Source organism: Diabrotica virgifera, chromosome 6 (genome assembly GCF_917563875.1).
Source record: "Diabrotica virgifera virgifera chromosome 6, PGI_DIABVI_V3a".
In the NCBI taxonomy this organism is placed as follows: domain Eukaryota; kingdom Metazoa; phylum Arthropoda; class Insecta; order Coleoptera; family Chrysomelidae; genus Diabrotica; species Diabrotica virgifera.
Window position 1 is genome coordinate 30,371,195 of NC_065448.1, and position 25,481 is coordinate 30,396,675.

At 33.1% G+C, this 25,481-nt stretch overlaps 1 protein-coding gene across 1 annotated transcript in view; it reads right to left on the reverse strand.

Annotated features, from left to right (window-relative positions):
• Positions 1 to 25,481, reverse strand: part of LOC126885893 (zinc finger protein 431-like) — a 39,160-nt gene that overhangs the window by 657 nt on the left and 13,022 nt on the right. The window contains exons 3-4 of the mRNA XM_050652688.1: positions 13,983 to 14,268; positions 482 to 681 (exon numbers count right to left, since the gene is read on the reverse strand). Of these exons, the coding sequence (XP_050508645.1) occupies positions 482 to 681; positions 13,983 to 14,268 (486 nt within the window). The remainder of the gene's footprint in view (positions 1 to 481; positions 682 to 13,982; positions 14,269 to 25,481) is intronic.

Sequence of the window (25,481 nt, forward strand, 5' to 3'; positions counted from 1 at the left end):
CAAGTATCACACTTGTAAGACTTTTCATTAGTGTGTACTCTCAAATGTTTTTTCAAAGAATCTATTCTAGAAAACTGCTTAAAACAAATGTCACACTTGTGAGGTTTTTCTCCAGTGTGTAATGTCAAATGTGTTTTTAAATGATGTGCTCGACTAAACTGCCGAAAACAAATTTCACACTTGTAAGGCTTTTCATTAGTGTGTACTCTCAAATGATTTTTCAAAGAATCTATTCTAGCAAACTGCTTAAAACAAAAGTCACACTTGTGAGGTGTTTCTCCAGTGTGTAATCTCAAATGTGTTTTCAAAGAACCTGTTCTAGTAAACTGCTTAAAACAAATGTCACACTTGTAAGGCTTTTCACCAGTGTGCACTGTCAAATGTCTTTTTAAATTACTCTTATCAATAAACTGCTTCAAACAAATTTGACATTTGTGAGATTTTTCTCCAGTGTGAGTCATCAAATGTGATTTCAAATTACCAGCTTGAGTAAACTTTTTAAAGCAAACATCACACTTGTAAGGCTTCTCTCCAGTGTGTGTTCTCAAATGGTGTTTTAATTGAATGCTGTGAGCAAACTGCTTGAAACAAATTTCACATTTATGAGATCCTTTTCCAATCTTAACTTTTATATATTTCTTTATAATTGTTTCTTGATCATGTCTTCCCATATCTTCTTCACTGTGAGCCAAATGAATTAGAATAGAAATATGCTTTATTGTCACTGAAAATTTTTACAATTTTATGGACAAAGCTTACATACAGTCAAAAGAAAAATAATATCAACAAGAAATAACAAATAACAACTACAATTCAATAAAATTAGATAAATCGTCAATATACAGTAAATAAGATATAAAACCAGTTCGAATTCGTTAGGCAAAGTGACCAGTCGTATTCGAGTTTTGTGCGTTTATTATTGCGGAAGTGATTTAAAAAAAGAGACAATATAAATTTAGTTTTGATACGATTTAGTTTAACACAATTATTAATTAGTAAGTAGTAATGTCCGAAAAAAGGGCGGCCGATAAGCCGCCCGATCAAAAAAACAGTGAAACTGATAACACGGAGAACAGGTATGTACAAATCGATTTTAATAATAAATATAGACCAGGCGATAAAGGGCCCTTTTTTGTTTTCGTGCAGCATAAAAATTTGAACCTAGGAAGGTTATTCCCCATTAAGATTGGCCATTTTCTTCTTGTTGATGAGAAATTGAAGAATAATGTAATTGACATTAAACCCGTTGGAATTAATAGAGTTAAAGTTATTTTCAATTCATTAGAAATAGCAAATTCATTAGTTAATCACGATGTTATTCTTAAAAATGATTTAATAGCATTTATTCCTAAATTCTACACTCATAAAAAAGGGGTGGTCAAAATGGTAGATACTTTCTTTTCCGAAGAATATTTATTAACTGCAATCAAATCAAACAGAGAGGTAGTGGGTGTTCAGCGTATGAAAAGGCGGATTATCGACTCTGATGGAAATGCGTGCTTAATTGATAGACAAATGATCATTATTGAATTTTTAGGGAATGAAATTCCTCAATGTGTACAAATAAATTTATGTAACTTCCGCGTTGAACCTTATGTACAACCCGTTGTACAGTGTTTCAAATGTTTGCATTACGGCCACACAGCCAAGCAATGCAAATCAAAAAATCAGAGATGCCGAAGGTGTGCAGATACCAGTCATACGGAAGAAGAATGTAAGGAAGAAAACATGTGCATTTATTGTAATAATACCAGCCATCCTTCAGTATCACGTGTCTGTCCTGTATACACAAAACAAAAAGGGATAAAACAAATTATGGCCTTAGAAAATATATCTTTTAAAGAAGCAGAACACATATATAACAACCCATCATATGCAAAAGTAACGACTAATAATAGATTTTCAATATTAAGTAATGATAATAATTTTCCGTCCCTACCAAACACTTCAGGTAATAGCTCATCTACTTTCACTATTAAAAAACCAAAATCAATGCCTAAACCAAACATTACAAAATCCATTAAGCGATCACATCCAACCTCTCCTACAGCTGATAATATGCCACCTAAAAAATCAAATAAACCTAGTCAAAAATCTAAACCCATTATTCCTAACCCCTACAGAGAAGAGTTTATAGATTATAAAGAAAAAACTATAATGCTAATTACATCTTTTATAAATAAGTTTCAAAAAAATTCTCAATTTTCACTTAATACTCTTACGGAATCCAACATCAGGGATTTTGTTGAGAATGCCTTCGTTTCAAACGATCCGACTGATATTATGGATACATTTAGTGAATCTGATTCAAGTGAAAAACAATTTTTTTAATAAGTACTTTTAATGGCTAACAAACAAATATTTAGAAGTCAATTAGTTATTTTACAGTGGAACAGTAGATCAATAACAACTAACAAAGGTAGTTTATTAAATTACCTTAATACAAACCACGTTGACGTAATCATTGTTTCCGAAACTTGGCTAAAGTCTAATAGTAATTTTTATATAAAAGGTTACAATTTCTATAAAAAATGTCGAGATAATGGTTATGGAGGCGTTGGTATTTTTATTTTACAAACCATAAACTATCAAGAATGTGTAATAGTCCCAAATTTTGAAAACGGCATTGAAGTATGTGCAGTATTTATTCCGGATATGAATATTTCTTTTGTCTCAATATACAAACCCTCTGATATAGTTGTGACAAAGAAGGATTGGTTAAATTTATTTCAACAGTTTAATATTTCTCGTACAATTTTTTGTGGTGATTTTAATGTACACCATTACAGGTGGGGTCCTATCCCGGAAGATCGTGGTGGAAAGGTTTTAATAGAAGTTATAGATATTTTGGAACTAGTTACTTTAAATGATGGATCACCCACTAGGGTAAATCCAAATGGCAACCACTCTGCAGTCGATTTAACCATTGTCTCTCCTTTCTTGGCGGATTTGATAAATTGGTCCGTACGAGAAGATACACTAGGTTCTGACCACTATCCTATACAATTTGAACTTCAGATTTCCCCTACATCTTTCGAAATAAATCCTGCATCCAAATGGAACGACTCTCGGGCTGATTGGTCTTTTTTCCAAGCACTTATTGAAAATGAAATAAATATTAACTTTCCTGTCAATGATCTAGATAACTGTCAACTGACAGAACATTTATTTGACGTTATATCTTCAGCAGCTTCTAAATCAATGCCTGTTAAAAAACCATTTCTTCCTTCTTCGCCAAGGCCCTACTGGTGGGACGAAGAGTGTTCAAAAATAGTAGAAGCTCGTTCCCAAGCCCTTAAGGTTTTTAAAAGACAAGGAAATTTTCCCAATTACCTGGTCTATCAAAATATTTCTGCAAAGGCTAAACGCATTTTCAAATTAAAACAAAGAAATAGCTGGGTGAATTTTATTAATGAACTTAATAGATCTACTCCACTTTCTAAAATTTGGAATTATATAAAATCAATCAGAAACAAATATCACCAACAAAAGAGACCTCCATTAAATAACGATTTAATTGAGGATGTTTTGAATCAGCTTGCCCCGCCCTCAGCCTCCAATGTCAACGTGGAAGATCTAAATAATTTTCATTTTCGGTCTACTTTTGATAGTACTTCTGAAGCTTTCACCTTTTCAGAGCTTTCTTTGGCACTAAAACAAACCAAGAACACGGCTCCTGGTTTGGACGGTTTTACCTATAAAATTTTACACAATCTTCCAGACTCAGCAAAACAAATCATTTTAAAAGTTTTCAACAACTGGTGGTTGAAACAAGATTATGCTGAGAGTCTTAAAAACATTGTCATATGTCTAGTACAAAAGCCATATAAAGATCCAAAATTACCGTCATCATTTCGTCCTATATCACTTATGTCGTGTCTTACTAAAACATTTGAACGAATGATTAAATTTCGACTAGAATATTTTATTGAAAGCAATTCTCTTCTACCCATTGCACAGTACGGATTTCGTAGAGGTCATAGTACTATTGATGCATTGACTCATTTGGTTACTGATGCACAAATATGTTTTTCTGAAAATAAATACATGTTATGTTTATTTGTCGACTTAAAAGGTGCGTATGATGTGGTTGATTTGAGTATCTTAAAACTAAAATTGTGTGGAATGGGTATCAGCAAATGGGTAGCAACTAATATAATAAACTTGTTTTTAAACAGGAAAATATATATTCGTGATCACAAAAATGTACTCCACGGACCAAGAACGGTATGTAACGGTTTACCGCAGGGATCTATATTGAGTCCACTTTTATTTAACGTATACACAGCTGAACTGCATGGTTTGATGGATGACACTATAAAAATTATCCAATACGCGGACGATATTTGTTTTTATACCATCCAAGATTCATATGAACAATGTATTAGAGACTTAAAGCATATTTTCTACTGCATGCGTGATTGGTTTAATAATATGGGTTTTAGTATTTCACAGGACAAGACAGCGGTAATGTGTCTTACCAGACACAGACTAAAAACCTCTGATCTTTGTACCATAGGTGACATTACTATTCCCTTAGTGACAGAATATAAATATCTAGGTGTCCATATTGATAATAAGCTTTTATGGACGAGTCACATAAAACACGTAAAGCAGAAATGTGAAAAAGGGCTTAACCTTCTGCGCGTAGTTTCCAAATATAAATTTGGTGCAGATGTTAATATATCCCTTACATTTTATAAGTCCTACATTCGATCAATAATGGATTATGGATGTACACTTTACGCCTCAACTAGTAAGTCAAATTTATTAATTTTAGACAGAATACAGTATAAAGCAATAAAGATATGTCTAGGAACTATGGTCTCCTCACCAAATAGTGCAATTCTTGCTGAAGCACAAGAACCGCCCTTGTGTTTTCGTAGACAATATTTAGCGAACAAACAAATTATAAAATACAGGACGTTTAGTACATTTATGGTCAAGAAAATCGCAGATGTAGCAGTTCAGAGTTTTATAAACAAATATTGGAGAATTAAAAATTCTCCTCCACTTGCTGATGCCTTTATTTATACAGAAAAGCATAAAAAACTTATATATACCCTAAATAACTATCCATTATACGAAACAAACTTTGAAGCTTTAATACTTAAACCAACCATTATCATACCAAACTATCCGGATAATTCAAATCTCACAAAATTAATGTTCAAATCTGTACTTGGTAATCTAGGAGAAAATAAAACAGTCATATATACGGATGGATCAAAAAATAAAAATAAAACAGGCTGTGCATTTCTCGTTTCAGACACCAATCATGTTGAGGAATTTAAAGTTCCATATTATTTAACAGTTTTTAGTGCAGAAGCGATAGCCATAGGGAAAGCTCTAGATTGGTGCGAGGCTAATGTAACTTCATCTGTGATAATTGTAAGTGACTCTCTTTCAGTGTTGCAGGCAATTAATAGTTCCCCAATAAAACACTATAAAAATAATCTTATATTATCTATAAGAAATAGTATATTTAAACTGCAAGAGCGTGGTATAGGAGTTACACTAGTTTGGGTAAGGGGTCACTCAGGGATATCTGGAAATGAAGCTGTTGATCTTGCAGCCAAAAAAGCATTGAATTCAGAATTGAGTTTAAATATTTATAACTCATTAGATATTATTAATTTGTATAAGGAAGATGTTAGGGATAGATGGGAGGCTCATTACAGAACATCTTCATCCAATTCTGAAAGTCATTATTTTAAAATTCACCCAGCATTACCAAAAATTATTCCACATATTAACACTTGGAATTATAATAGGCGACATTCGTCTATAGTATCTCGTTTAAAATTGAATCATGGACGTTTCCCAGCCCATTTGTTTCGGATAGGTATCATTGACTCTCCGCATTGTACCCATTGTCCGGAAAATCCTGTAGCCGATATAAATCATATTTTCTTAGAGTGTCAAAAATATACTGCATATACAGATACGCTGTATCAAGAACTAAGAAAACTTACAAGTCTACCGATTAGTATCACTACTCTATTAGCACAACAAGACAAAGGAATTTACGATATTTTAATTAAATTTATCTTAGAAGCTAAAATAGATATATGAAAAAGTAATTATACCTAGAAGATACAATCAATTTTAAATTAAAAAATTCTGTGGCAAATAGACATGGTCTAATGCCATCCACTCTCTCATCACACACACACACAAGATATAAAACCAAAGACAAAAACAATTAATTGCAAAATTTATATACATTGCAAATTGAAAGTTGAACATACTTACAACAACTAAAATACAACATTAGGAATTGACAGTTTAAGCTACTGCGTATTAAACCCAATTTTCTTAGTTATTCATTAAGAAATTCTTCTATTGAATAATATGGTCTTTCAGATAGATAGGCTTTTGTCAGTTTACGGAATTTTGGGAAAGATGTTGCAGATTTAAGTTGTAAAGGCAGATGGTTGTAAAGTTTTTTTGCGAAATATAATATAGATTTCTTTACTAACTCAGTGCATGGGATCGGTAAATAAATATCAAAGATTGAATTTCTGGTGGAGTAAGGATGATTGGGCCTTGCTGGAAAGGCATGAAGGTGTTTACGAATTAAACAAACCGTTTCTAGAATATATAAAGATGGAAGTGTTAAAATTCCGTGATTCCTGAAGTAACCTCTGCAATGTGTAGATCTTCTGAGGCCAAACAGATACCTTATTGCTCTTTTTTGCAATTTAAAAATAACCTCAAATTGAGCAGCTGTACTAGAACCCCAAAAAGGAAGACCATATCGAAGATGAGACTCGAATAATGAAAAATATGTTATTTTAGAAGATGCTAAATTGAGTTCCCTTGAGACAGATCTTATTGCAAAGCAAGCTGAGGCGAGTTTCTTACTTAACGAATCGATATGAAGGGACCATTTGAGGTTGCCGTCTAAAAAAATACCAAGAAATTTTACAGAATCAACGGTACTGATCTGACTGTTATTAAGAGGCAAAGGTTGAAGAGCTCCTTTATAGGATAATGCTACTGTTTTATCTACATTAAAAGAGAGTAAATTAGAGTCAGACCAGGTCTTTATCGTCAGTAGATCCGAAGTTATAGTTTCATGAAGAGATGCTATAGTTGAGTTGCTCCAAGTGATACTGGTATCATCAGCAAAAAGAAAAAATTTCCCATCGATTTTTAAATTAGTGATGTCATTTATAAAGATAAGGAACAGAAGAGGACCCAATACTGAACCTTGCGGTACTCCACATACAATGTTTTTGAGACTAGAGTCAGTATCATTTGCTCTAACTAGTTGTTTCCTATTATTCAAGTAGGATTGGAACCAATTCAAAGAAATACCTCTAATTCCATAGAAATTTAGTTTTTTAATCAAGATGTCGTTATTTACACAATCAAAAGCTTTGGCATAGTCACAGAAAACAGTGGCAGTATAAAAATTATTGTTTAGTGCTTGATAAACCTCATGTAGTACAGAAAACATGGCATCAGTGGTACATTTATTAGTTAAAAAGCCGAATTGATTTTGAGATAAAATGTTGTTATCAACGATAAAAGACATAAGTCGAGTTTTAATGAGTCTCTCAATAATTTTGGAGAGTACCGGTAGTAAGGCAATAGGTCTATAGTTGCAGGCATTAGATTTTTCGCCACCCTTATGGAGAGGAATAATAATGGCTGTCTTTAGGCACTCTGGAAATTGACCTTTTTCGAAGGAATCATTAATTAGTGAGACGAGGATTTCCAACACATTTTCTGTGAGATTAGAGAAAATTTTTATAGATAGTCCATCAGTACTACAGGATGATTTGCTTTTGATACTATTGATTGTTTGGGTCAGTTCAGAGTTATCGACTGGTTTTAAAAAGAATGAATTCGAGACCTTTCTTGAATTAGGGAGATAGGAAATGGGATCTTTTTGCGGCAAAATAGTTGATGTTATATTTTTACTGACATTAACGAAGTAATCGTTTAGACTCTCAGGATTTGGAAGGGAAAATGATTGAGCTGTGTGAGTTTTATTTCGAAGATCGTTTATTATAGACCAGGTTTCTTTTGCAACACTTTTAGAGCTTCCCAGACGATTTTGATAATAGGCTGTTCTTTTTCTGCAGACAACCTAAAATATAAACCAACTATATGTAATATACATTTTACTACAAAGAAAAGTTTATGTAGAAACTGTACATACGACATGAACAAAAAGTAAAAGTGTAGATGAAATAAATGTAATAAACAAAGTGAAGCATGTTTCGGTTTTATATTTTACAATATCTAAAACTTTTATCACATTATTGAAATATTTTGTACCTGTTCACTATTTACCCATATTGCTCAAATTTTTTTTCAAGTTTCAAAATTTTACTTGGACAGTTGCGCCCATTGAACTGTTTACACCCTTACATATCTCAGGACCGATTTCTCATAACTATTCGCTGTGAGCCGATAGGTTTGTTCCAACACGACTGAGAACCAAAGATCTTATACACATAGATTTGGTTTGGCCAACTCGGAAAAATAGCGTAACGTGGAGCAGTTCAGGTCGGTGGTCTATCTATCTCTCTCTACCGGCGCTTAACTTTCTCTCTCTAGCATATGATGGCTGCCGCCTCTGTGTAACTATCGTCCCATTACTTCCACCTCTTGGTAGATACGCTCACACTCGCACGACAGATAAAGATAGCTAGACCACCGTACTTGATATCGGCGTTACACCCCGATGCATCGAGTGGCATATCCCTAGCCAGATCTATTCTCTTTACATACCTCTGCTCTCTGCTGAGAACTGTACATGTAACGATCACCGTCCTGCGCAGTACCATGGAACGTATTATTTCGTTCCCATAAGCTTTAGGAGGCTGTGATAGAGGGGATTTGACAGTTTTCGCCAGCGCTGTTAGTGGCAATTTTGTGCATTGAATTTGAACAATTTTATCAGAAAAGTACAAGTTTCAAACCGCGAGAAAGCGCTACCGACGAAACTCACAGCCAATAAAAATAGAGGAGACGTTAATTTGTCCAATTCGTTCCTCTATTTGCGCATGTGCAAGCAATGTCATGAATGAATTTGGTGCCAAAATTTAAATCATGTGCAGTGTACCTATGGACATAGATGAGAAAAAAGATAATAAATAATATTATTCTTTCTTCAACTATGTACTAGATTTCATACTTTCATAGTATCTAAATGTGCTTTTAAACAAATGTTAGTGTAGATTTCAATTAAATTATTTATCTTTTAGATATGTGATAGAAACCATATAGAAACAGATGAAGCAAGTCTAAACTATAAAAAAATAGGTTAGGTTAAATGATATTTTCAAATAGATTAGATAAGTAGATACGAATTAAAATTAAAATGGACCGATGCCAACGGAAAAGACGCTATTATTTTATCACATTGGACACTTTACTACCTTATTTTAGAGTGTAGTGTGCTTAAAGTGCAATTAAAACAATTGTAGGTGATAGAGCAGAAGGTAGGTAGGTACTGGGTTATTTCTGTGATAATGGATCAGAGCTTATTTTTATGCAGTTTTTGATTTTATATTTTGTTAATTGTTTGTTCCTTGTACCCATTGTTTACTGCTATTTGTTGAATGATGTACAATTCTGAATTCTATCTTGAAGTTATTTATGACATGGGTATTTCTGTCAGTCTATGTAACATTTGCCCTTCTCATTTGTTTTGAGCTTCTGTATTAGTACTATAAAATACTATGGACTATATTAATATGGACTATATTTACTCATGTACTCAAACCTGTCAAATTTCCTCAACCAATTTTCAACCTTACCTCATAGATAAAAAAGTTCATTTTTAATTCATTATATTTTTAACAGCTTTTTTTCCGATTTGCTCCGACTAAAACTTTCCTCGGAAAATGTGGGTTTTCCCAACAAAATCTCGAATTTTCAAATAATTTTTTTTGGGCCAGTAATTATTTATCAATAATTATATAGCTTGGTGAAATGAAAGCTTTCTTGGTATAGATTATAAATTCAGAAGCCGGTGAAAATGAAACGAATATTTTAGCAACAATTCAATTGTTAATTAACAATTTACAGTCGCAATAACAACCAAAATAATCATGAGACATTGATCAAACTTAGAAAGATTATAAAGGTGTGATGCTTATTTAATATTTTGTCGACAAAATATAAATTTTTCACTTTTTTGCATAATCATTAAATGTTTAAAAAAATTGTTATAAAAAAATTAACATTTCTCAGAAATTGTTTATTATATTCTAATTTTATAAAATACTTAAAATGCGTATTTCATAGGTCTTGAAAATGAATGCTTTAAAAAAATTTTCAAACCATTTGCAAAAAGGTTATGAAACAGCAAAGTAAATATACGAATTCTCCGTTGTTTATAATTTGTTTTAATTGTTTCAAAGCTTAAAAGTGAGTCTATGGTACAATCTAATTGCTCACAAAGAATGTCAAAAATTAGTGCAATGGTTATATTTTAATCAAAGATTAAAAATACTTTTTTTTGTAATTTTTAGCGCAAAAGTAGGCCTGATAAAGAGTCGGAGCTAAAATGTTCACTCGAAGCGACTGGCACGCAGCATACATTATTTATAAAAGTGTACGTCTCGCGCGGCCGGTCGTCGCTCCGAGTGAAAATTTTAGCTACAGTACTGTATTATTCTACTTTCGCGCGTGTAAATTACAAAAAAATGTATTTATAATCTTTAATTAAAATATAACCATTAAACTGATAATCGATATTTTTTGTAAATAATTAGCTTGTATGTACTTTAAACTCACTTCTACGCTTTGAAAGAATTAAAAAAAAATTATAAACACCGTAGTAATCGTATGTTTACTTTGTTGTTTCATAACTTTTTTTGCAAATGGTTGCAAAAAAGTTTTAAAGGATTCATTTTCAAGATATTTGAAATGCGCATTTTAGCTATTTTTTAAAATTACAATATAATAAAAACTTTCTGAGAAACGTTAATTTGTTTATAACTATTTTTTTTTAACATTTAAAGATTTTGCAAAAAAAATTATATTTTGTCGACAAAATGTTAAATAGGCATCTCATCTTTATAAGATTTCAAAGTTTGATCAGTGTATCATAATTATTTTGGTTATTATTGCGACCGTAAATTATTAATTAACAATTGAATTGTTGCTAAAATATTAGTTTAATTTTCACCAGCTTCTGGAACTATAATTTAAACCAAGAAGGCTTTTAAGTCACCAAATTATTTAATTATTGATAGATAATTACTTATCTAAAACTTTCTTTGAAAATTAAAGATTTTGTTGGGAAACCCGCATTTTTCGAGGAAAATTTTCGTCGGAGCAGATCGGGAAAAACACGTCTCTGTGCAGAATTTAATCACGGTGAATTTTTATTTGGGTGTTTTTGTTGTAAAGTTAAAATCTTCGGAGTTATGGAGCAATAATTGAAAAAAACACGATTTTCGGGCGCCATTTTGTTTATAAAAAAAGTAGCACACTATCTGAGGACTTTGCATACCTATATTATTAATATATAGGATCTTATAATTCGATTCCAGCAATAAAATTGCTGGTAAATAACTTTTCCCAAAAATGGCCTATTCTCCGATAATCAGCCCAGACTAAAAATATTTTGTACGTGTTCACTATGGACCGTGATAGTGTGACGTCAAAAAATTTTCCAAATAAAGCAAACGTTTGACGTCTGTCAATTGATTATACACGTGATTTGTGTAATCATTTTTAATTTTATTTTATTTTAACAATTATCTGCTCATTTTTTCTAAAGACACAATCTTTTTTAGTCATATCAATCATATTGCTTTTAATTTTATAAATGTCCCTACACAAAATCAAGGATTTACAAACTACATGGTACTTACTGCGTTTCTTTAGGTTCTTAACTTGTCCTATTTGGAAATATGGTGGGAAATATACTATGAGCATTGATTACAATCACATAACACATCACCATTTTGTAAAAATTAAACATCCTACAAGCAATATATTCCAATTATAAAAACGAAAATAAACACCACGTGTGAATTTTTGACACATTTTTGTTTTGTTTGGAAATTATTCCAGAGTAGCCAACATTGATTTGACGTCACGACTATCACGGTCCTATTTAACAAATTATTGCCCAATTTTTTTAAGTTTCAAAATTTTACTTACACATACATAATTATAATTAATATTGTTCTTTATAAGCAAATATTCATGAAATTTTGAAATATTTTGCATATTTGAATTTATAATCGTCCTATAAATAGATCACTGGTAGTTAGTGTTATCATAATCGCAAATTATGTATGAATGAGTTAAAAAACAGTTACGCAAATTGTTTTTATTTAAATTAAACTGTAATAAAATCTTCAATTATGTTGCTTAATGTTAATTGACATTCATTCACTTCATTAAAACATCATTTGAATAAATAATCCGTTTCAATTTACATTTATACAATTTCTTTTTCTAATAGGGGTAGATTTGCCCCTAAAAAATAAAAGGCAACTAACGACACAAGTCCAAACGTGAAGTGGAGGGTAAGTATGTAGAACCTAAATCCAGATTCTCATACAATTCTTCGATGACACAGAAAATTACAGTGCCGCCATATTTCACGTTCATTTACTGCCCTATTTTATTTTTTTAATTTTAAATTTTTAAGTTACTTGTAAGGATTTCCTTCAATGTGTGTTCTCAAATGTGTTTTTAAACTACTCTTATTATTAAACTGCTTCAAACAAATTTCACACTGGTGAGGTTTTTGTCCAGTGTGTGTTGTTAAATGTTGTTTCAAATTACTTGTGTTACTAAACCGTTTCAAACAAATTTCACACTGGTGCGGTTTTTGTCCAGTGTGTGTTCTTAAATGTTGTTTTAAATTACTTGTGTTACTAAACCGTTTCAAACAAATTTCACACTTGTAAGGCTTCTCTCCAGTGTGTGTTCTTAAATGTCTTTGCAAGTGATTTGACTCAGTAAACTGCTTGAAGCAAATTTCACATTTGTGAGGTTTTTCTCCAGTATGCAGTCTCGAATGATTTTTCAAATTACCTGCTTGAATGAACTGCTTAAAACAGATTTCACACTTGTAAGGCTTTTCTCCAGTGTGTAATCTCAAATGTATTTTCAAATTACCTTTGTTAGTAAACCGCTTCAAACAAATTTCACATTTGTGAGGTTTTTCTCCAGTGTGTACCCTCAAATGTATTTTTAAATTATCTTCTCGACTAAACTGCTTGAAATAAATTTCACACTTGTAAGGCTTTTCTCCATTGTGTAATCTCAAATGTATTTTTAAATGATGTGCTTGACTAAACTGCTGAAAACAGATTTCACACTTGTGAGGTTTTTCTCCAGTATGCAGTCTCAAATGTTTTTTCAAATCACCTGATTGACTGAACTGCTTAAAACAGATTTCACACTTGTAAGGCTTTTCTCCAGTGTGTAAGCTCAAATGTGTTTTCAAATTACTTTTGTAAATAAACTGCTTCAAACAAATTTCACATTTGTGAGATTTTTCTCCAGTGTGAGTCATCAAATGTGATTTCAAGTTACCAGCTCTAATAAATTTTTTAAAGCAAACATCACACTTGTAAGGCTTCTCTCCAGTGTGTGTTATTAAATGTCTTTTCAAAGTACTTGTCTCCCTGAACTGCTTAAAACAAATTTCACATTTATGGGGTTTTTCTCCAGTGTGTGTTGTTAAATGTATTTTCAAGTTACTTGACTTGGTAAACTGCTTAAAACAGATTTCACACTTGTAAGGCTTTTTTCCAGTGTGTGATCTCAAATGTGTTTTCAAATTACTTTTGTAAATAAACTGCTTCAAACAAATTTCACATTTGTGAGATTTTTCTCCAGTGTGAGTCATCAAATGTGATTTCAAGATACCAGCTTTAGTAAATTTTTTAAAGCAAACATCACACTTGTAAGGCTTCTCTCCAGTGTGTGTTATTAAATGTCTTTTTAAAGTACTTGCCTCCCTGAACTGCTTAAAACAAATTTCACACTTGTGAGGTTTTTCTCCAGTATGAGCCATCAAATGTAATTTCAAATTAGCAGCTAGAGTAAATTTTTTAAAGCAAATATCACAGTTGTAAGGCTTCTTTTCGGTGTGTGTTCTCAAATGGAGTTTTAAATGAATGACGTTAGTAAATTGCTTGAAACAAATTTGACATTTGTGATATCCTTTTCCAATCTTAGCTTTTATATTTTTCTTTATAATTGTTTCTTGATCATGTCTACCCATATCTTCTTCACTGTGAGACGAATGAATGTTGATTTTCTGCAGGCAACCTAAAATATAAACCAACTATATGTAATATACATTTTACTACACACAAAAGATTATGTAGAAAATGTAGAACAAAAATAAAAAGTAAAAGTGAAGATGAAATAAATTTGATAAACAAAGTGAAGCATGTTTCGGCTTTATATTTTACAACATCTAAACCTTTTATCACATTACTGTTTAACATTTACCGTTTGGAAAGTTAGTTTTATATCACCGATATTCAAGAATGGCGATAGAAGCAGGGTTCAGAGCTACATACCTATTAGTATCCTTAATACTATACCTAAACTATTCGAGAGTTTAATATGTGACAAAATTAAGCCTACTATACAAAATGTAATCATTGAACAACAGTATGGTTTTGTTATGGGGAGATCAACTGAAATGAACTTGTTAAATTATACCTCCTTCTTAAATGAAGCATTGGAAAGCAAACAACAGGTAGATGCGATTTATACAGATTTTTCCAAGGCATTCGATAGAGTCAACCATACGTTATTGTTACATAAGACAGAACAGTTGGGTTTCTCTGATCCTCTGCTTAGTTGGATTCGAAATTATCTATTAGATAGAAGGCAGATAGTTCGTATTAAGAATTATTTCTCTAATTAAATTATAGTTAAATCGGGGGTACCTCAAGGCTCCCACTTAGGACCTATCTTTTTTAATTTATTTATAAATGACATAAATAAAAGCTTCAATTTTGCTCAATTTCTTCTATTTGCTGATGACCTTAAATTATTTCACATAATTACCTCTGATTTGGATCACTACAATTTGCAATCAGATCTTAATGGTCTTGTGGAGTGGTGCTCACTTAATGGTATGGACTTAAATGCAAACAAATGCCATGCTATAACTTTTACTCGACTAAGACACTGAGAATAATTCTTATTATATACGGGACACTAGGTTACAATTAGTTGACTCAGTTATAGATCTGGGTGTTATTCTTGACACTAACTTGAATTTCAACCTACACATTAATAGCATGGTTTCTAAGTCATTAAAGATGCTTGGCTTTGTTAAAAGATGCAGCTATGACTTTACGACTGGTCGTTCTTTAAAATGTCTTTATTGTTCTTTGGTTAGACCACATTTAGATTATGCATCATGTGTTTGGTCACCTCAATATAACTGTCACATTAATAAAATCGAACAAGTTCAGCGTAAATTCGTAAGTTATTATGCTTATAAGATGCATCTCACTGGTCAAAGTTATGAGTCTTTACTGCAAATTATTCGACTTGACTCATTACAGAGTCGTCGTCAACATAAAGATCTTTGCTTCTTATATAACTTAATTCATGGTCATAAATTCTGTATCTCACTCTTAAATAAGATTGGTCTACATGTACCTTCAAGAACCACCCGTTCTGTGACCACCTTCCACGAAGTCATTAACCGCACAAACTATGGTTCAAGTTCCTATCTTTGTAAAACTATTAAATTAGCAAACACATTATCTCCGCATATTGATTTCTTTGTGAACGAGTTTACTGCGTTTTCCACACAATTAAATTTATATTTAACTTAATGTTCTAATTTCAAAATGATTTGTCAATTACTGTTATTGTCTTTTAAGTAATTTTAATAAGTAATTTTATTTTTTATTGTTGTTTATGTATTTACCAATTTTGTACCTACTAGATCTTATTTTTTCTAATTTGTGTGACATTTTAATAGTATCATGTACTAATGGACTTCGGTCCGTAAATGAATAATAAATAAATAAATTACTGAAATACTTTGTACTTATTCACTATTTAAAAAAAACTTTGGCTACCAATGATACTGTGCTGATTCTGCGTTGTGGTACCACATGTATCACCGGTGATCAACCTTCTCGATTTAAACTGGACCATGTGTATCACCGATGATACCATGCAGAGTATAATTTAAATGACCATTAATATAGTTGGTACCTATATAAAATCGGACAAACAGAGTATGCCAATGGGGTGTAAGTAAACCTAATAATATTAGGTTTACATGATATTATCATGTCAGACAAGTGGGCATCAGTGGTGATTCATCTCAGTCAAGTTGCAAAAGTAATCATACTCCGGTCAACTTACACATCCGAGGTTACAAAAATTACCATAAAGCTGGAAATTGGCAGGATTGTTCAAAATACCATCATAATGAAATCTAAAAAGTCCTCATAAATCCGACCCGAGCTAAAAAATTTACGCGGCGTCAAAGGTTATAAAATATAGTTTTTAGCGATTTTCAGCGAAATGGTAAGTTTTATCATAAAATTAGTTCTAACAAAAAATATAGATTAGATAATTATCTATAAAAAATGTCTTATTACTTTTTTCCTAAAAGCCACCGTTTTTGAGATACAACGATTCAAAAAGTTGTAATCGTCATAATATGCTCACACGTTTCCACACCACCTTTGAGGTAGTGTACTTAGCGCGTTTTTTTAACGTGGTTTACCTAGTAGGCCTATTCCACGGATGTGTTGTGATTCTGTTTAATTTGAAGCTATTGAATAATTGATATTGGCAAGGGTTAAAAATGATAGTTATAAAAGCGGTATAAATTTAATAAAAAGGGAAATTTATCCAACTGGTTCATAACTTTCTAATACTTCTGCTTCCTCTTCTCCTTGTTCTTCACCTTCTAGTTCTTCTTCTTGTTCATCCGGGGTGCAAGTAAATTGCCCCAATAATGACACATCGCATGGCTCCTCGATAGAATCAAATGAATCCTCAATTGTTGGTGGAGCACGACCGGTTTTGACAATTAGTGCATGCTACCGAATAAAACAGTCCAACTTTTTTGCAACCACATTTAGCGCTACATCCCTTTTTACAGTTGCAAAAAATTGTGTTCAGGAATTTTTCCGGCGCAGAGGGGAGTAAAGTTTGAATTGGTTCTAATGAACTGTCGACTAATTTACATCCCCAGTCTTTTGGATCTAGCTGATAACCAAGCCACACCATGAACTTGGTAATACCCGAAAAATATGTTGATGAGCAGCCGCTGAGGTTGGAGAAAGACCAGATAACTGCACTTGTTTTTTATTTCGAGTATTTTTAAAGAAACATGCTTATCGAAACTTATCTAAGCACACAGTTTTTTTAGGCGCTCCATGCATAGAGAGAAGAAAGCTAATTCTGTTGGAAATAACTTCTTGTGGAGTTGAATTAGTTTTTTTAAAAACTTCAGCACATTCAAGTAATATATTAGGTTTAACCGTTGATTGATATATTGACTGGTCAATATATCAATATCAATATACGGTTTAACACGTATTTTCACTCCGGAGTAGTACTAGACTGAAGACTAATTAATACCTCGAGGGTGTCATCTACCTGAGGGATTTCGCCACCCAGGAAGATAACGGTGTTATTTGCATAATAGTAAACAAACTAAATTTGGATAAAGTTTATTGTATATTGAAATGTTTATTAGCACTTAGCAATAAACATTTTGCCTAGAAAGTTGACTTTCATTTTTATGTTCAAATCCTTCTGAGAAAAGAATAGGTAGGGTGATTAGATTAGTCGACGTACCAATAGAACGTGTTTATTCCGACAAAACCCATCTTTACAAATTGAATAAGACGCATAACTAAGAAGATTATTATAAGTTAATACTTCGTCATATCAATTTACTATTTTTGTTGGGAACCAGCCGTAAAATTGAAATAATAATTCTTATTATTTTCGCGTTACATTCACTTTGTAAAGATTTTTTTGTTGGCACTGTAATATAATACAGCTAATACATTGCATCTCGCGGTAGACCGCAAGCTGTATAGTAGAAACATTATCATATTTATATCTTAAATTGTTATGTGCAATGTGTAATATAAGTTAAGTTGACCGATAGGATATTATGTTGGATTACAGCTTCAGTAATGTATATACGTGGTGTACCTACTAATACATTATCACGATTATAACTCTTTCAACTCTTTGAATCCAGTGGCGAAGCGTCCATGTAACCACTGTTACCATTGGTAACAGTTACAAATCTTACAAATAAATATTTTATGACTACTACGAAATAATTCCATTTATATTTTTTACCGACAGAAATACTTGTTAATAGTACCTAATTCAGTAAATAGCCAACAAGACGCACGAAAATATTGGCGAGATATGTGAATCCATGGCACGTTATCATAATATATTATTATGCTGTTACCAATGCTGGCACTGGTAAACGGTACGCAGGAGAAACCCTCGCTATCGATCGGGACTAGCTCTGAAAATTTTGAAGGAGCGACGGGTCTAGAGACGGCGCGCGGGCACGCTGTGCATATTAGTAGTGTCACCATTTTGAAGATTGGTAACGTTGGTTTAGTACCTATTACAGATTACAGTGTGCGTGCATTTAAACATGGAAGAGTGTTGCTACGTATTGCGTAATTGATCAACTACTTGAAAAGTCATTCTACTTGTATATTTTTTTTATATATTATTTTAAAGAAAAAAATGATATTATTGAAAAGGGAAGAATTAAAATATAAACAATGGTTTTCAAAATCTGTTCTTTTTCCTACTTGTTCATTTTTTTATGTTAATTTTATGGTAGAATAATATGTTTTAGTTTGTTTATTATTTATTGTTATACCTGTTACATATACATAATAATTATATATATTATCGGTTTACAACGTTCTCCGTCTTCCGATACCCGTTCGCCATTCCTCTCTGTCTGCACATTGATCTACTTGCAGACCTCTTTCATCCATGGCTTTGTTTATTCCTGCCTGCCAACTTTTCCTCGGTCTACCTCTTCTTCTTCTACCTTGCGGTTTCCAGTTTTGTATTTGTTTTGGAATTCTGTCTTCGTGCATTCTTTGTACGTGACCAAACCATCGCAGTTGTATTTCATTGATTTCGTCATTTATTGTATGTGTGACCTTCATTATTTCTCGTATTCGTTCATTGGTGACATGTTCTCTTCTTGATCTTCCTGCAGCTCTTCTCCAGAAATCCATTTCGGTGACCTCTAACATTCGTTTTGCTTTTTCCTTCATAGGCCATACTTCGCAGCTGTATGTTATGATGCTTTTCACTACGGCGTTATAGATCTTTTTCTTGTTTTGGTTTTTTACCTGCTTGTCCCAGAGTACGGAGTTTAGGAGCGTAATTACTTTCCTGCCCTGAGTATTTCGTTCTTTAATGGCTCCGTCCAGTGTTCCATCATTCGTGATTTTCATACCCAGGTATTTATATTCGTTACATTTACTGATTGTTTCTCCTCCTTCTAGTATCAAGTCCTGCTGCGTTCCACCGATATTCATATATTTGGTTTTTCTTATGTTGATCTCTAATCCCCACTTCCTGTATTCCTCTATTAGCTTTCTTGTCATGTAACATATATCATCGTAGTCTTGTGCTATTAGTATTTGGTCGTCTGCGAAACAAAGAGTATATAGTATATGGTCATTTAGTGGGAGTCTCATGTTCTTGCATTTCCGTTTCCAATTTTTAAGAGCTTGTTCTAAATATATTTTAAAAAGTGTTGGAGAGAGGCAGCATCCTTGTTTGAGCCCTTTATTTGTCAGAAATCCGTCGGTGAGTTTGTTTCCTTGTTTAATTCTCGTGGTCGTGTTGTTATAAAAATTTTTAATTATTTTTATGATTTCTGTTTATATTTGTATTCTTCATTGCCTCCCATAACTTTACCAAAGGTACGCTGTCGTATGCTTTTTTCAGATCAATATATACGAAATGAATCTCTTGGTTAACCGCTGTTTTCTTTTCTATGACTTGTGTGATTGCAAAAAGGTGGTCAATTGTAGATCTTCCGGCTCTAAATCCTGCTTGTTCTTCTGCCTCCATTTCCTTGTATTCGTCTTATCTTCGGTTTTTTAAGATCCTTCCGTATATCTTGCTGATTGTTGGTGTAACGGAAATACCCCTGTAGTTATCACATTGTTTTCGATCTCCTTTTTTGTATATTGCTGACATATACGATAATTTCCATTCTTGTGGGACTTCTTTGTTGTCGATGCATCTTTGTAGTAGTTTCCTTATGTGCTCATAAAGTCTTGGAGTTCCGTTTTTTATTAGCTCGGCTGGAATCCCCCCAGGTCCTGGTGCTTTACCGTTTTTTAGTTCGGTACATACTTTCTTAATTTCATTGGTGGATAGCCTTATTGGAGATCCTGTTACTCCTACTGTGTCCTGGGATGACTCTAATGTTTCGAATTCATTTCTTTTTTCTGTCAGTAGGTCGCTGAAATACTCCTTCCACTCATTCGGTGATATTGCAGTTACAAGTTCTTTTCCTGTCTCTTTGCGTAGATTTCTAAGAATTTTCCAGCTTTCAGTGGATTTCCTACCTCCGATGTATGTATTGATTCGTGTACACTGCTTTTCCCATTTTTCGTTCTTGCTCTGTCTAATCATTCTGCGTACGTTTGCTTGTGCTTCCTTATAAGCTAGTTGGTCTACTACATCTCTTGTACTCATGTATTTCTGGTATTTTCTTCGCTTTTCTTCTATTTCTGATTCGACTTCTTCGTCCCACCAATATGGTTTGTTTTTTGTGTTCTTTTCTATCTGTCCTAAGGCTTCTTCTGCGGCCGAGTGTATACATCCTTTCAAGTAGATATATTGTTCTTCTATAGATGCGTGTTGTAGATCTTTTAGTTTTTGGTCGAGTCTTCTTTTGTATAAAATTTTCACACTTTCATGTTCTAAACTATTTAGGTTGTATCTTATTTGTGTAATTTCCTCTTCATATTGCTCCACTTCTTCTGTATGTTTTTCATACTTGTACGGAAAGATGAGTTTTATACCAAGGAAATGGTGATCGCTACCACAAGTTAATCCTCTATATGCCCTGACATCTGGAACTATTATGTGAGATTTTTGTTTCATTATCGCGTAGTCTATAATTGATTTTAGTCCTCGTGTGTTTTGTGTCCAGGTGAACTTGTGTACGTCTTTGTGTTGGTACCAACCATTTAGTATTTTCAATTCCATTTGTTCGCACAGGTCTATAATTCTTATTCCGTTATCGTTTGTCGTATCTTCACCATATCTTCCAACTACTTTATGATTTTGTCTATTTCCCACTCGTCCGTTTAGGTCCCCTAGTATAATGATTTCTCTTGTATTTCCTATCTGCTCTATCGCATGATTTAGATCTATGAAAAACTGGTCTTTAATATGTACTGGATAATCATCGTTTACCGCATATACTCCTATGATTGTTAGTCTGTGCCCATATATACTCATGTTAAGTTTTATTATTCGCTCGTTTACCGCTTCCCACGATGTGATCCGTTTACGAAATTTCTTGTGTACCACAATAGATACACCTTTACATGCTCTTTGTTCCTTAGGGACCCCGCTATAGAAGTGATCGTAACTGCCTATATTTTCCGCTCCTTGGCTCTTTTTCTTGGTTTCTGTTAGTACCGCGAGGTCAATTTTTTGGTGTTTTAGTTCACTAAGCACTTCCGTTTGCTTTGTTGAGATTCCCTGAATGTTCCATGTTCTAAATTTCAGTGTCCGTTTTCTTTGCCGAGTTCGTTTCCGTATTTCCATCCTTGTCCGAGACGATTTGGGTTTTTTAACATTTTTTTTATTTTCCGAGTATCGAGGAGTTAGCCCGATGCCTCAACCCCCAACCTGGAGGGCCAGGATTTTACATCAGAGTGTCCTTCTCTTAGATAGATTGCCTTCGCTACGGCTGAGGAGTTCTATCTACCCCTTTGATCTCATACCAACCCTAAAATCAAGGGGCGGCCACGTCCGCCATCCATACCGTACCGAAGGTATTCCTTCTCCGCCATGGCTGCCGTTGTGGTCTTCATCCGTAACCCTGGACAAGGGACCCTAAACAGGTGCTAGTTTCCCGGGTCAGGAAACCCCTGACCCGGGATACATAATAATTACATACATATAATTTGGGAATAGTGACTTATTTAATTTTATCCCACATGATTGAAAACAAAAACTTATATTTGGGCTTGGGCGGTTCAAAATATTTTTTTTAAATAAGATTTTTTTACATCTGGTTTTGGTAACACTTTAGAAAAACTCACGCGTCGCCACTGTTTGAATCGTTGTATCTCAAAAACGGTGGCTCTTACGAAAAAAAGTATTAAGATATTTTTTATAGATGATTATCTAATATACATTTCTTGTTAGAATTAATTTTATGATAAAACTTACCGTTTCGCTGAAGATCGCTAAAAACCATATTTGGTGACCTTTGACCACGCGTAAATTTTTTAGCTCGGGTCGGATTTTTGAGGACTTTTTAGATTTCCTTATGATGATATTTTGAACAATCCTTCCAATTTTCAGCTTGATGGTAATTATTGTAACCTCACTCCTATTTTTGAGTCTAACTAGACCGGTCTATAAGAAAATAGCAGGATTTGACGACTATTATTATTAACTCAATCACGCAGTGTTTGCTGATTATTTTATTAAAAAAAGTTACAGAAAAAAAAAGATATATTTAACACATAAAAAAATATTATCTTAAGGTAGACTTCCGCACCAAGCGACCGAGACAGGAGACCGCGACAGGCGACAGATAGGTCGCGAATAGACGATAGTTGGTCGCTGGTCTCGGTCGCGGGCTGCAGAACTACCCTGATATAATTGCATTGAGAGCAGTCGTGGGGAGACCTCGCCTTTCTGTCGCCTGTCGCGGTCTCCTGTCTCGGTCGCTTGGTGCGGAAGTCTACCTTTAGTGTTTCTTTTGAAAACTTTCCATACATAACACCGGAGCATTTGGGCAACTATTTAGTTAATGCTGTGAGGCCGCCCCATTATAAAAAATTTTCTGATTCGGTTTCTTTGCCGATTCCTGTTCAAAGATGTCCCCTTAAACAAATCAGAAGGGCACCAGACGAAAACAATACTCTTTTATAACCGCAGTGTACTTGGTACCAGACAGAAATCTATGCAAATTTATGCCGGTATAACAGCGACTGAATCTGATGTATCACCGGTGACTCAGATGGGAGTCAAAGTGTTAACCCATTAATGTCCAAATTTTTTTCAAGTTTCAAAATTTTACTTATACATACATACATCCATAATTACCCGGAATATTATTCTTTATAAGGAAATATTCATGAAATTGTTTTATACATTTGCATTTTTGAAGATATTCTTCTTTAGCGGCCAATCGATTGAGGGTAAAATTTGATTGATCCCCGCGCATGCGCACACCGACAGTATGGTATTAGTGGTTATACGGGCTCTGATTGGGTGTTGAAATTTTGAAATGATCTGTCAATAATTGTTCAATATGGAGGTTATCGGTAAACAAAAATATTGTATATTAGTTTTTATTGATGTGTGGACAGAAATAAAATCAAATTTATAATTATAGTGACTTTTTAAATAGTTTTGAAAAGCCGCAGGTACGTAATTCTAAATGTTTCAGTTGGAAATACCTAATAGTTTCAATACCTATCTATTTGGAAAATGTAAACAAAATAATGTAGTTACCTATTAGTAGGCAATGCTTTAATTTACATAATCTGATTACGAACAAACTTCCTACAAATCTTCATCTCATATATCGTTTTCTTACTCTATATTTTGTTGTATTTTATTTCGACAAAAATCAAACTAATAATTTTATTAAATTCATATAAATTTATGGTGTAAACGTTTAGTTTGTGTATATTCCCACATGACGTATACGTGAATGTGGTACAGTTTGAAATACCGTCAACTTTCGTACGGCGCGGTAGACGTGAAGTGGGTTCAAGCCCCAAGCAAGTTATTATTTTTTTATTTTTTTTTTATAGATTTTATGATTGTAAGTATATTATTATATAATTTTTGAAGATATTCTTCTTTTTTGAAAGTGGTATTTACTTCGTTTAAATTACCTATTATATAATAGAAGAATATCTTCTTACGTGCGTACAAAGTACACACACATTCTTTTTTGAATTTTTAATCGTCCTATAAATAGATAACTGGGAGTTAGTGTTATCATAATCGCAAATATGTATGAATGAGATAAAAAGTTATGAATCATACAGAAGTAAAAAACTTCATTTGTACAATGGTATAAAAAGTTTATTAAAAACTATTAAAAGTCATCCAAAAGGATCTGCAAAACGTTTTCGATCTAGATCAGATCATCTTCAGTGCGTTCTGCCTAGTACATGGAACTAGCAACCTTATGAAAATGGTAACATCGAGAAATATGGTTTACATGACAATTCTATAATATTTATAGCGGCTCCAAGTCGATGTTAAAGGATTAATTTATGTGTTAGGAGTGCTCAAAGGGCAACATGGTTCCCTGCTCGATAAAAAATCGTGGTTCTTGCCAGTTCAATGGACACAGACCAACCTGTTGGTCTGTGTCCATTGAACTGGCAAGAACCACGATTTTTTATCGAGCAGGTTGGTCTGTGTCCATTGAACTGGCAAGAACCACGATTTTTTATCGAGCAGGGAACCATGTTGGCCTTTGAGCACTCCTAACACATAAATTAATCCTTTAACATCGACTTGGGAGCCGCTATAAATATTATAGAATTGTCATGTAAACCATATTTCTCAATGTTACCATTTTCATAAGGTTGCTAGTTCCATGTACTAGGCAGAACGCACTGAAGATGATCTGATCTAGATCGAAAACGTTTTGCAGATCCTTTTGGATGACTTTTAATAGTTTTTAATAATTTTTTTATACCATTGTACAAATGAAGTTTTTTACTTGTGTATGATTTTTAATTATGGTATACAGCCAGCTACTGGGCATTTTCCCATTGATTTTGTTTTAAAAAAGTTATGAATTCACATTTTTATTTAAATTAAGCTATAATAAAATCTTAAATTATGTTATTTAATGTTAACTGACATTCATTCACTTCATTAAAACATCATTTGAATAGATAATCTGTTTCAATTTACATTTTCAATTTCTTTTTCTAATAGGGGTAGATTTGCCCCTAAAAAATAAAAGGCAACTAACGACACAAGTCCAAACGTGAAGTGGAGGGTAAGTATGTAGAACCTAAATCCAGATTTTCATACAATTCGGTGATGACACAGAAAATTACAGTGTCGCCATATTTCACGTTCATTTACTGCCCTATTTTGTTTTTTTAAATTTTAAATTTTTAAGTTACTTGTAAGGATTTCCTTCAATGTGTATTCTCAAATGTGTTTTTAAACTACTCTTATTATTAAACTGCTTCATACAAATTTCACACTTGTGAGGTTTTTGTACAGTGTGAGTCATCAAA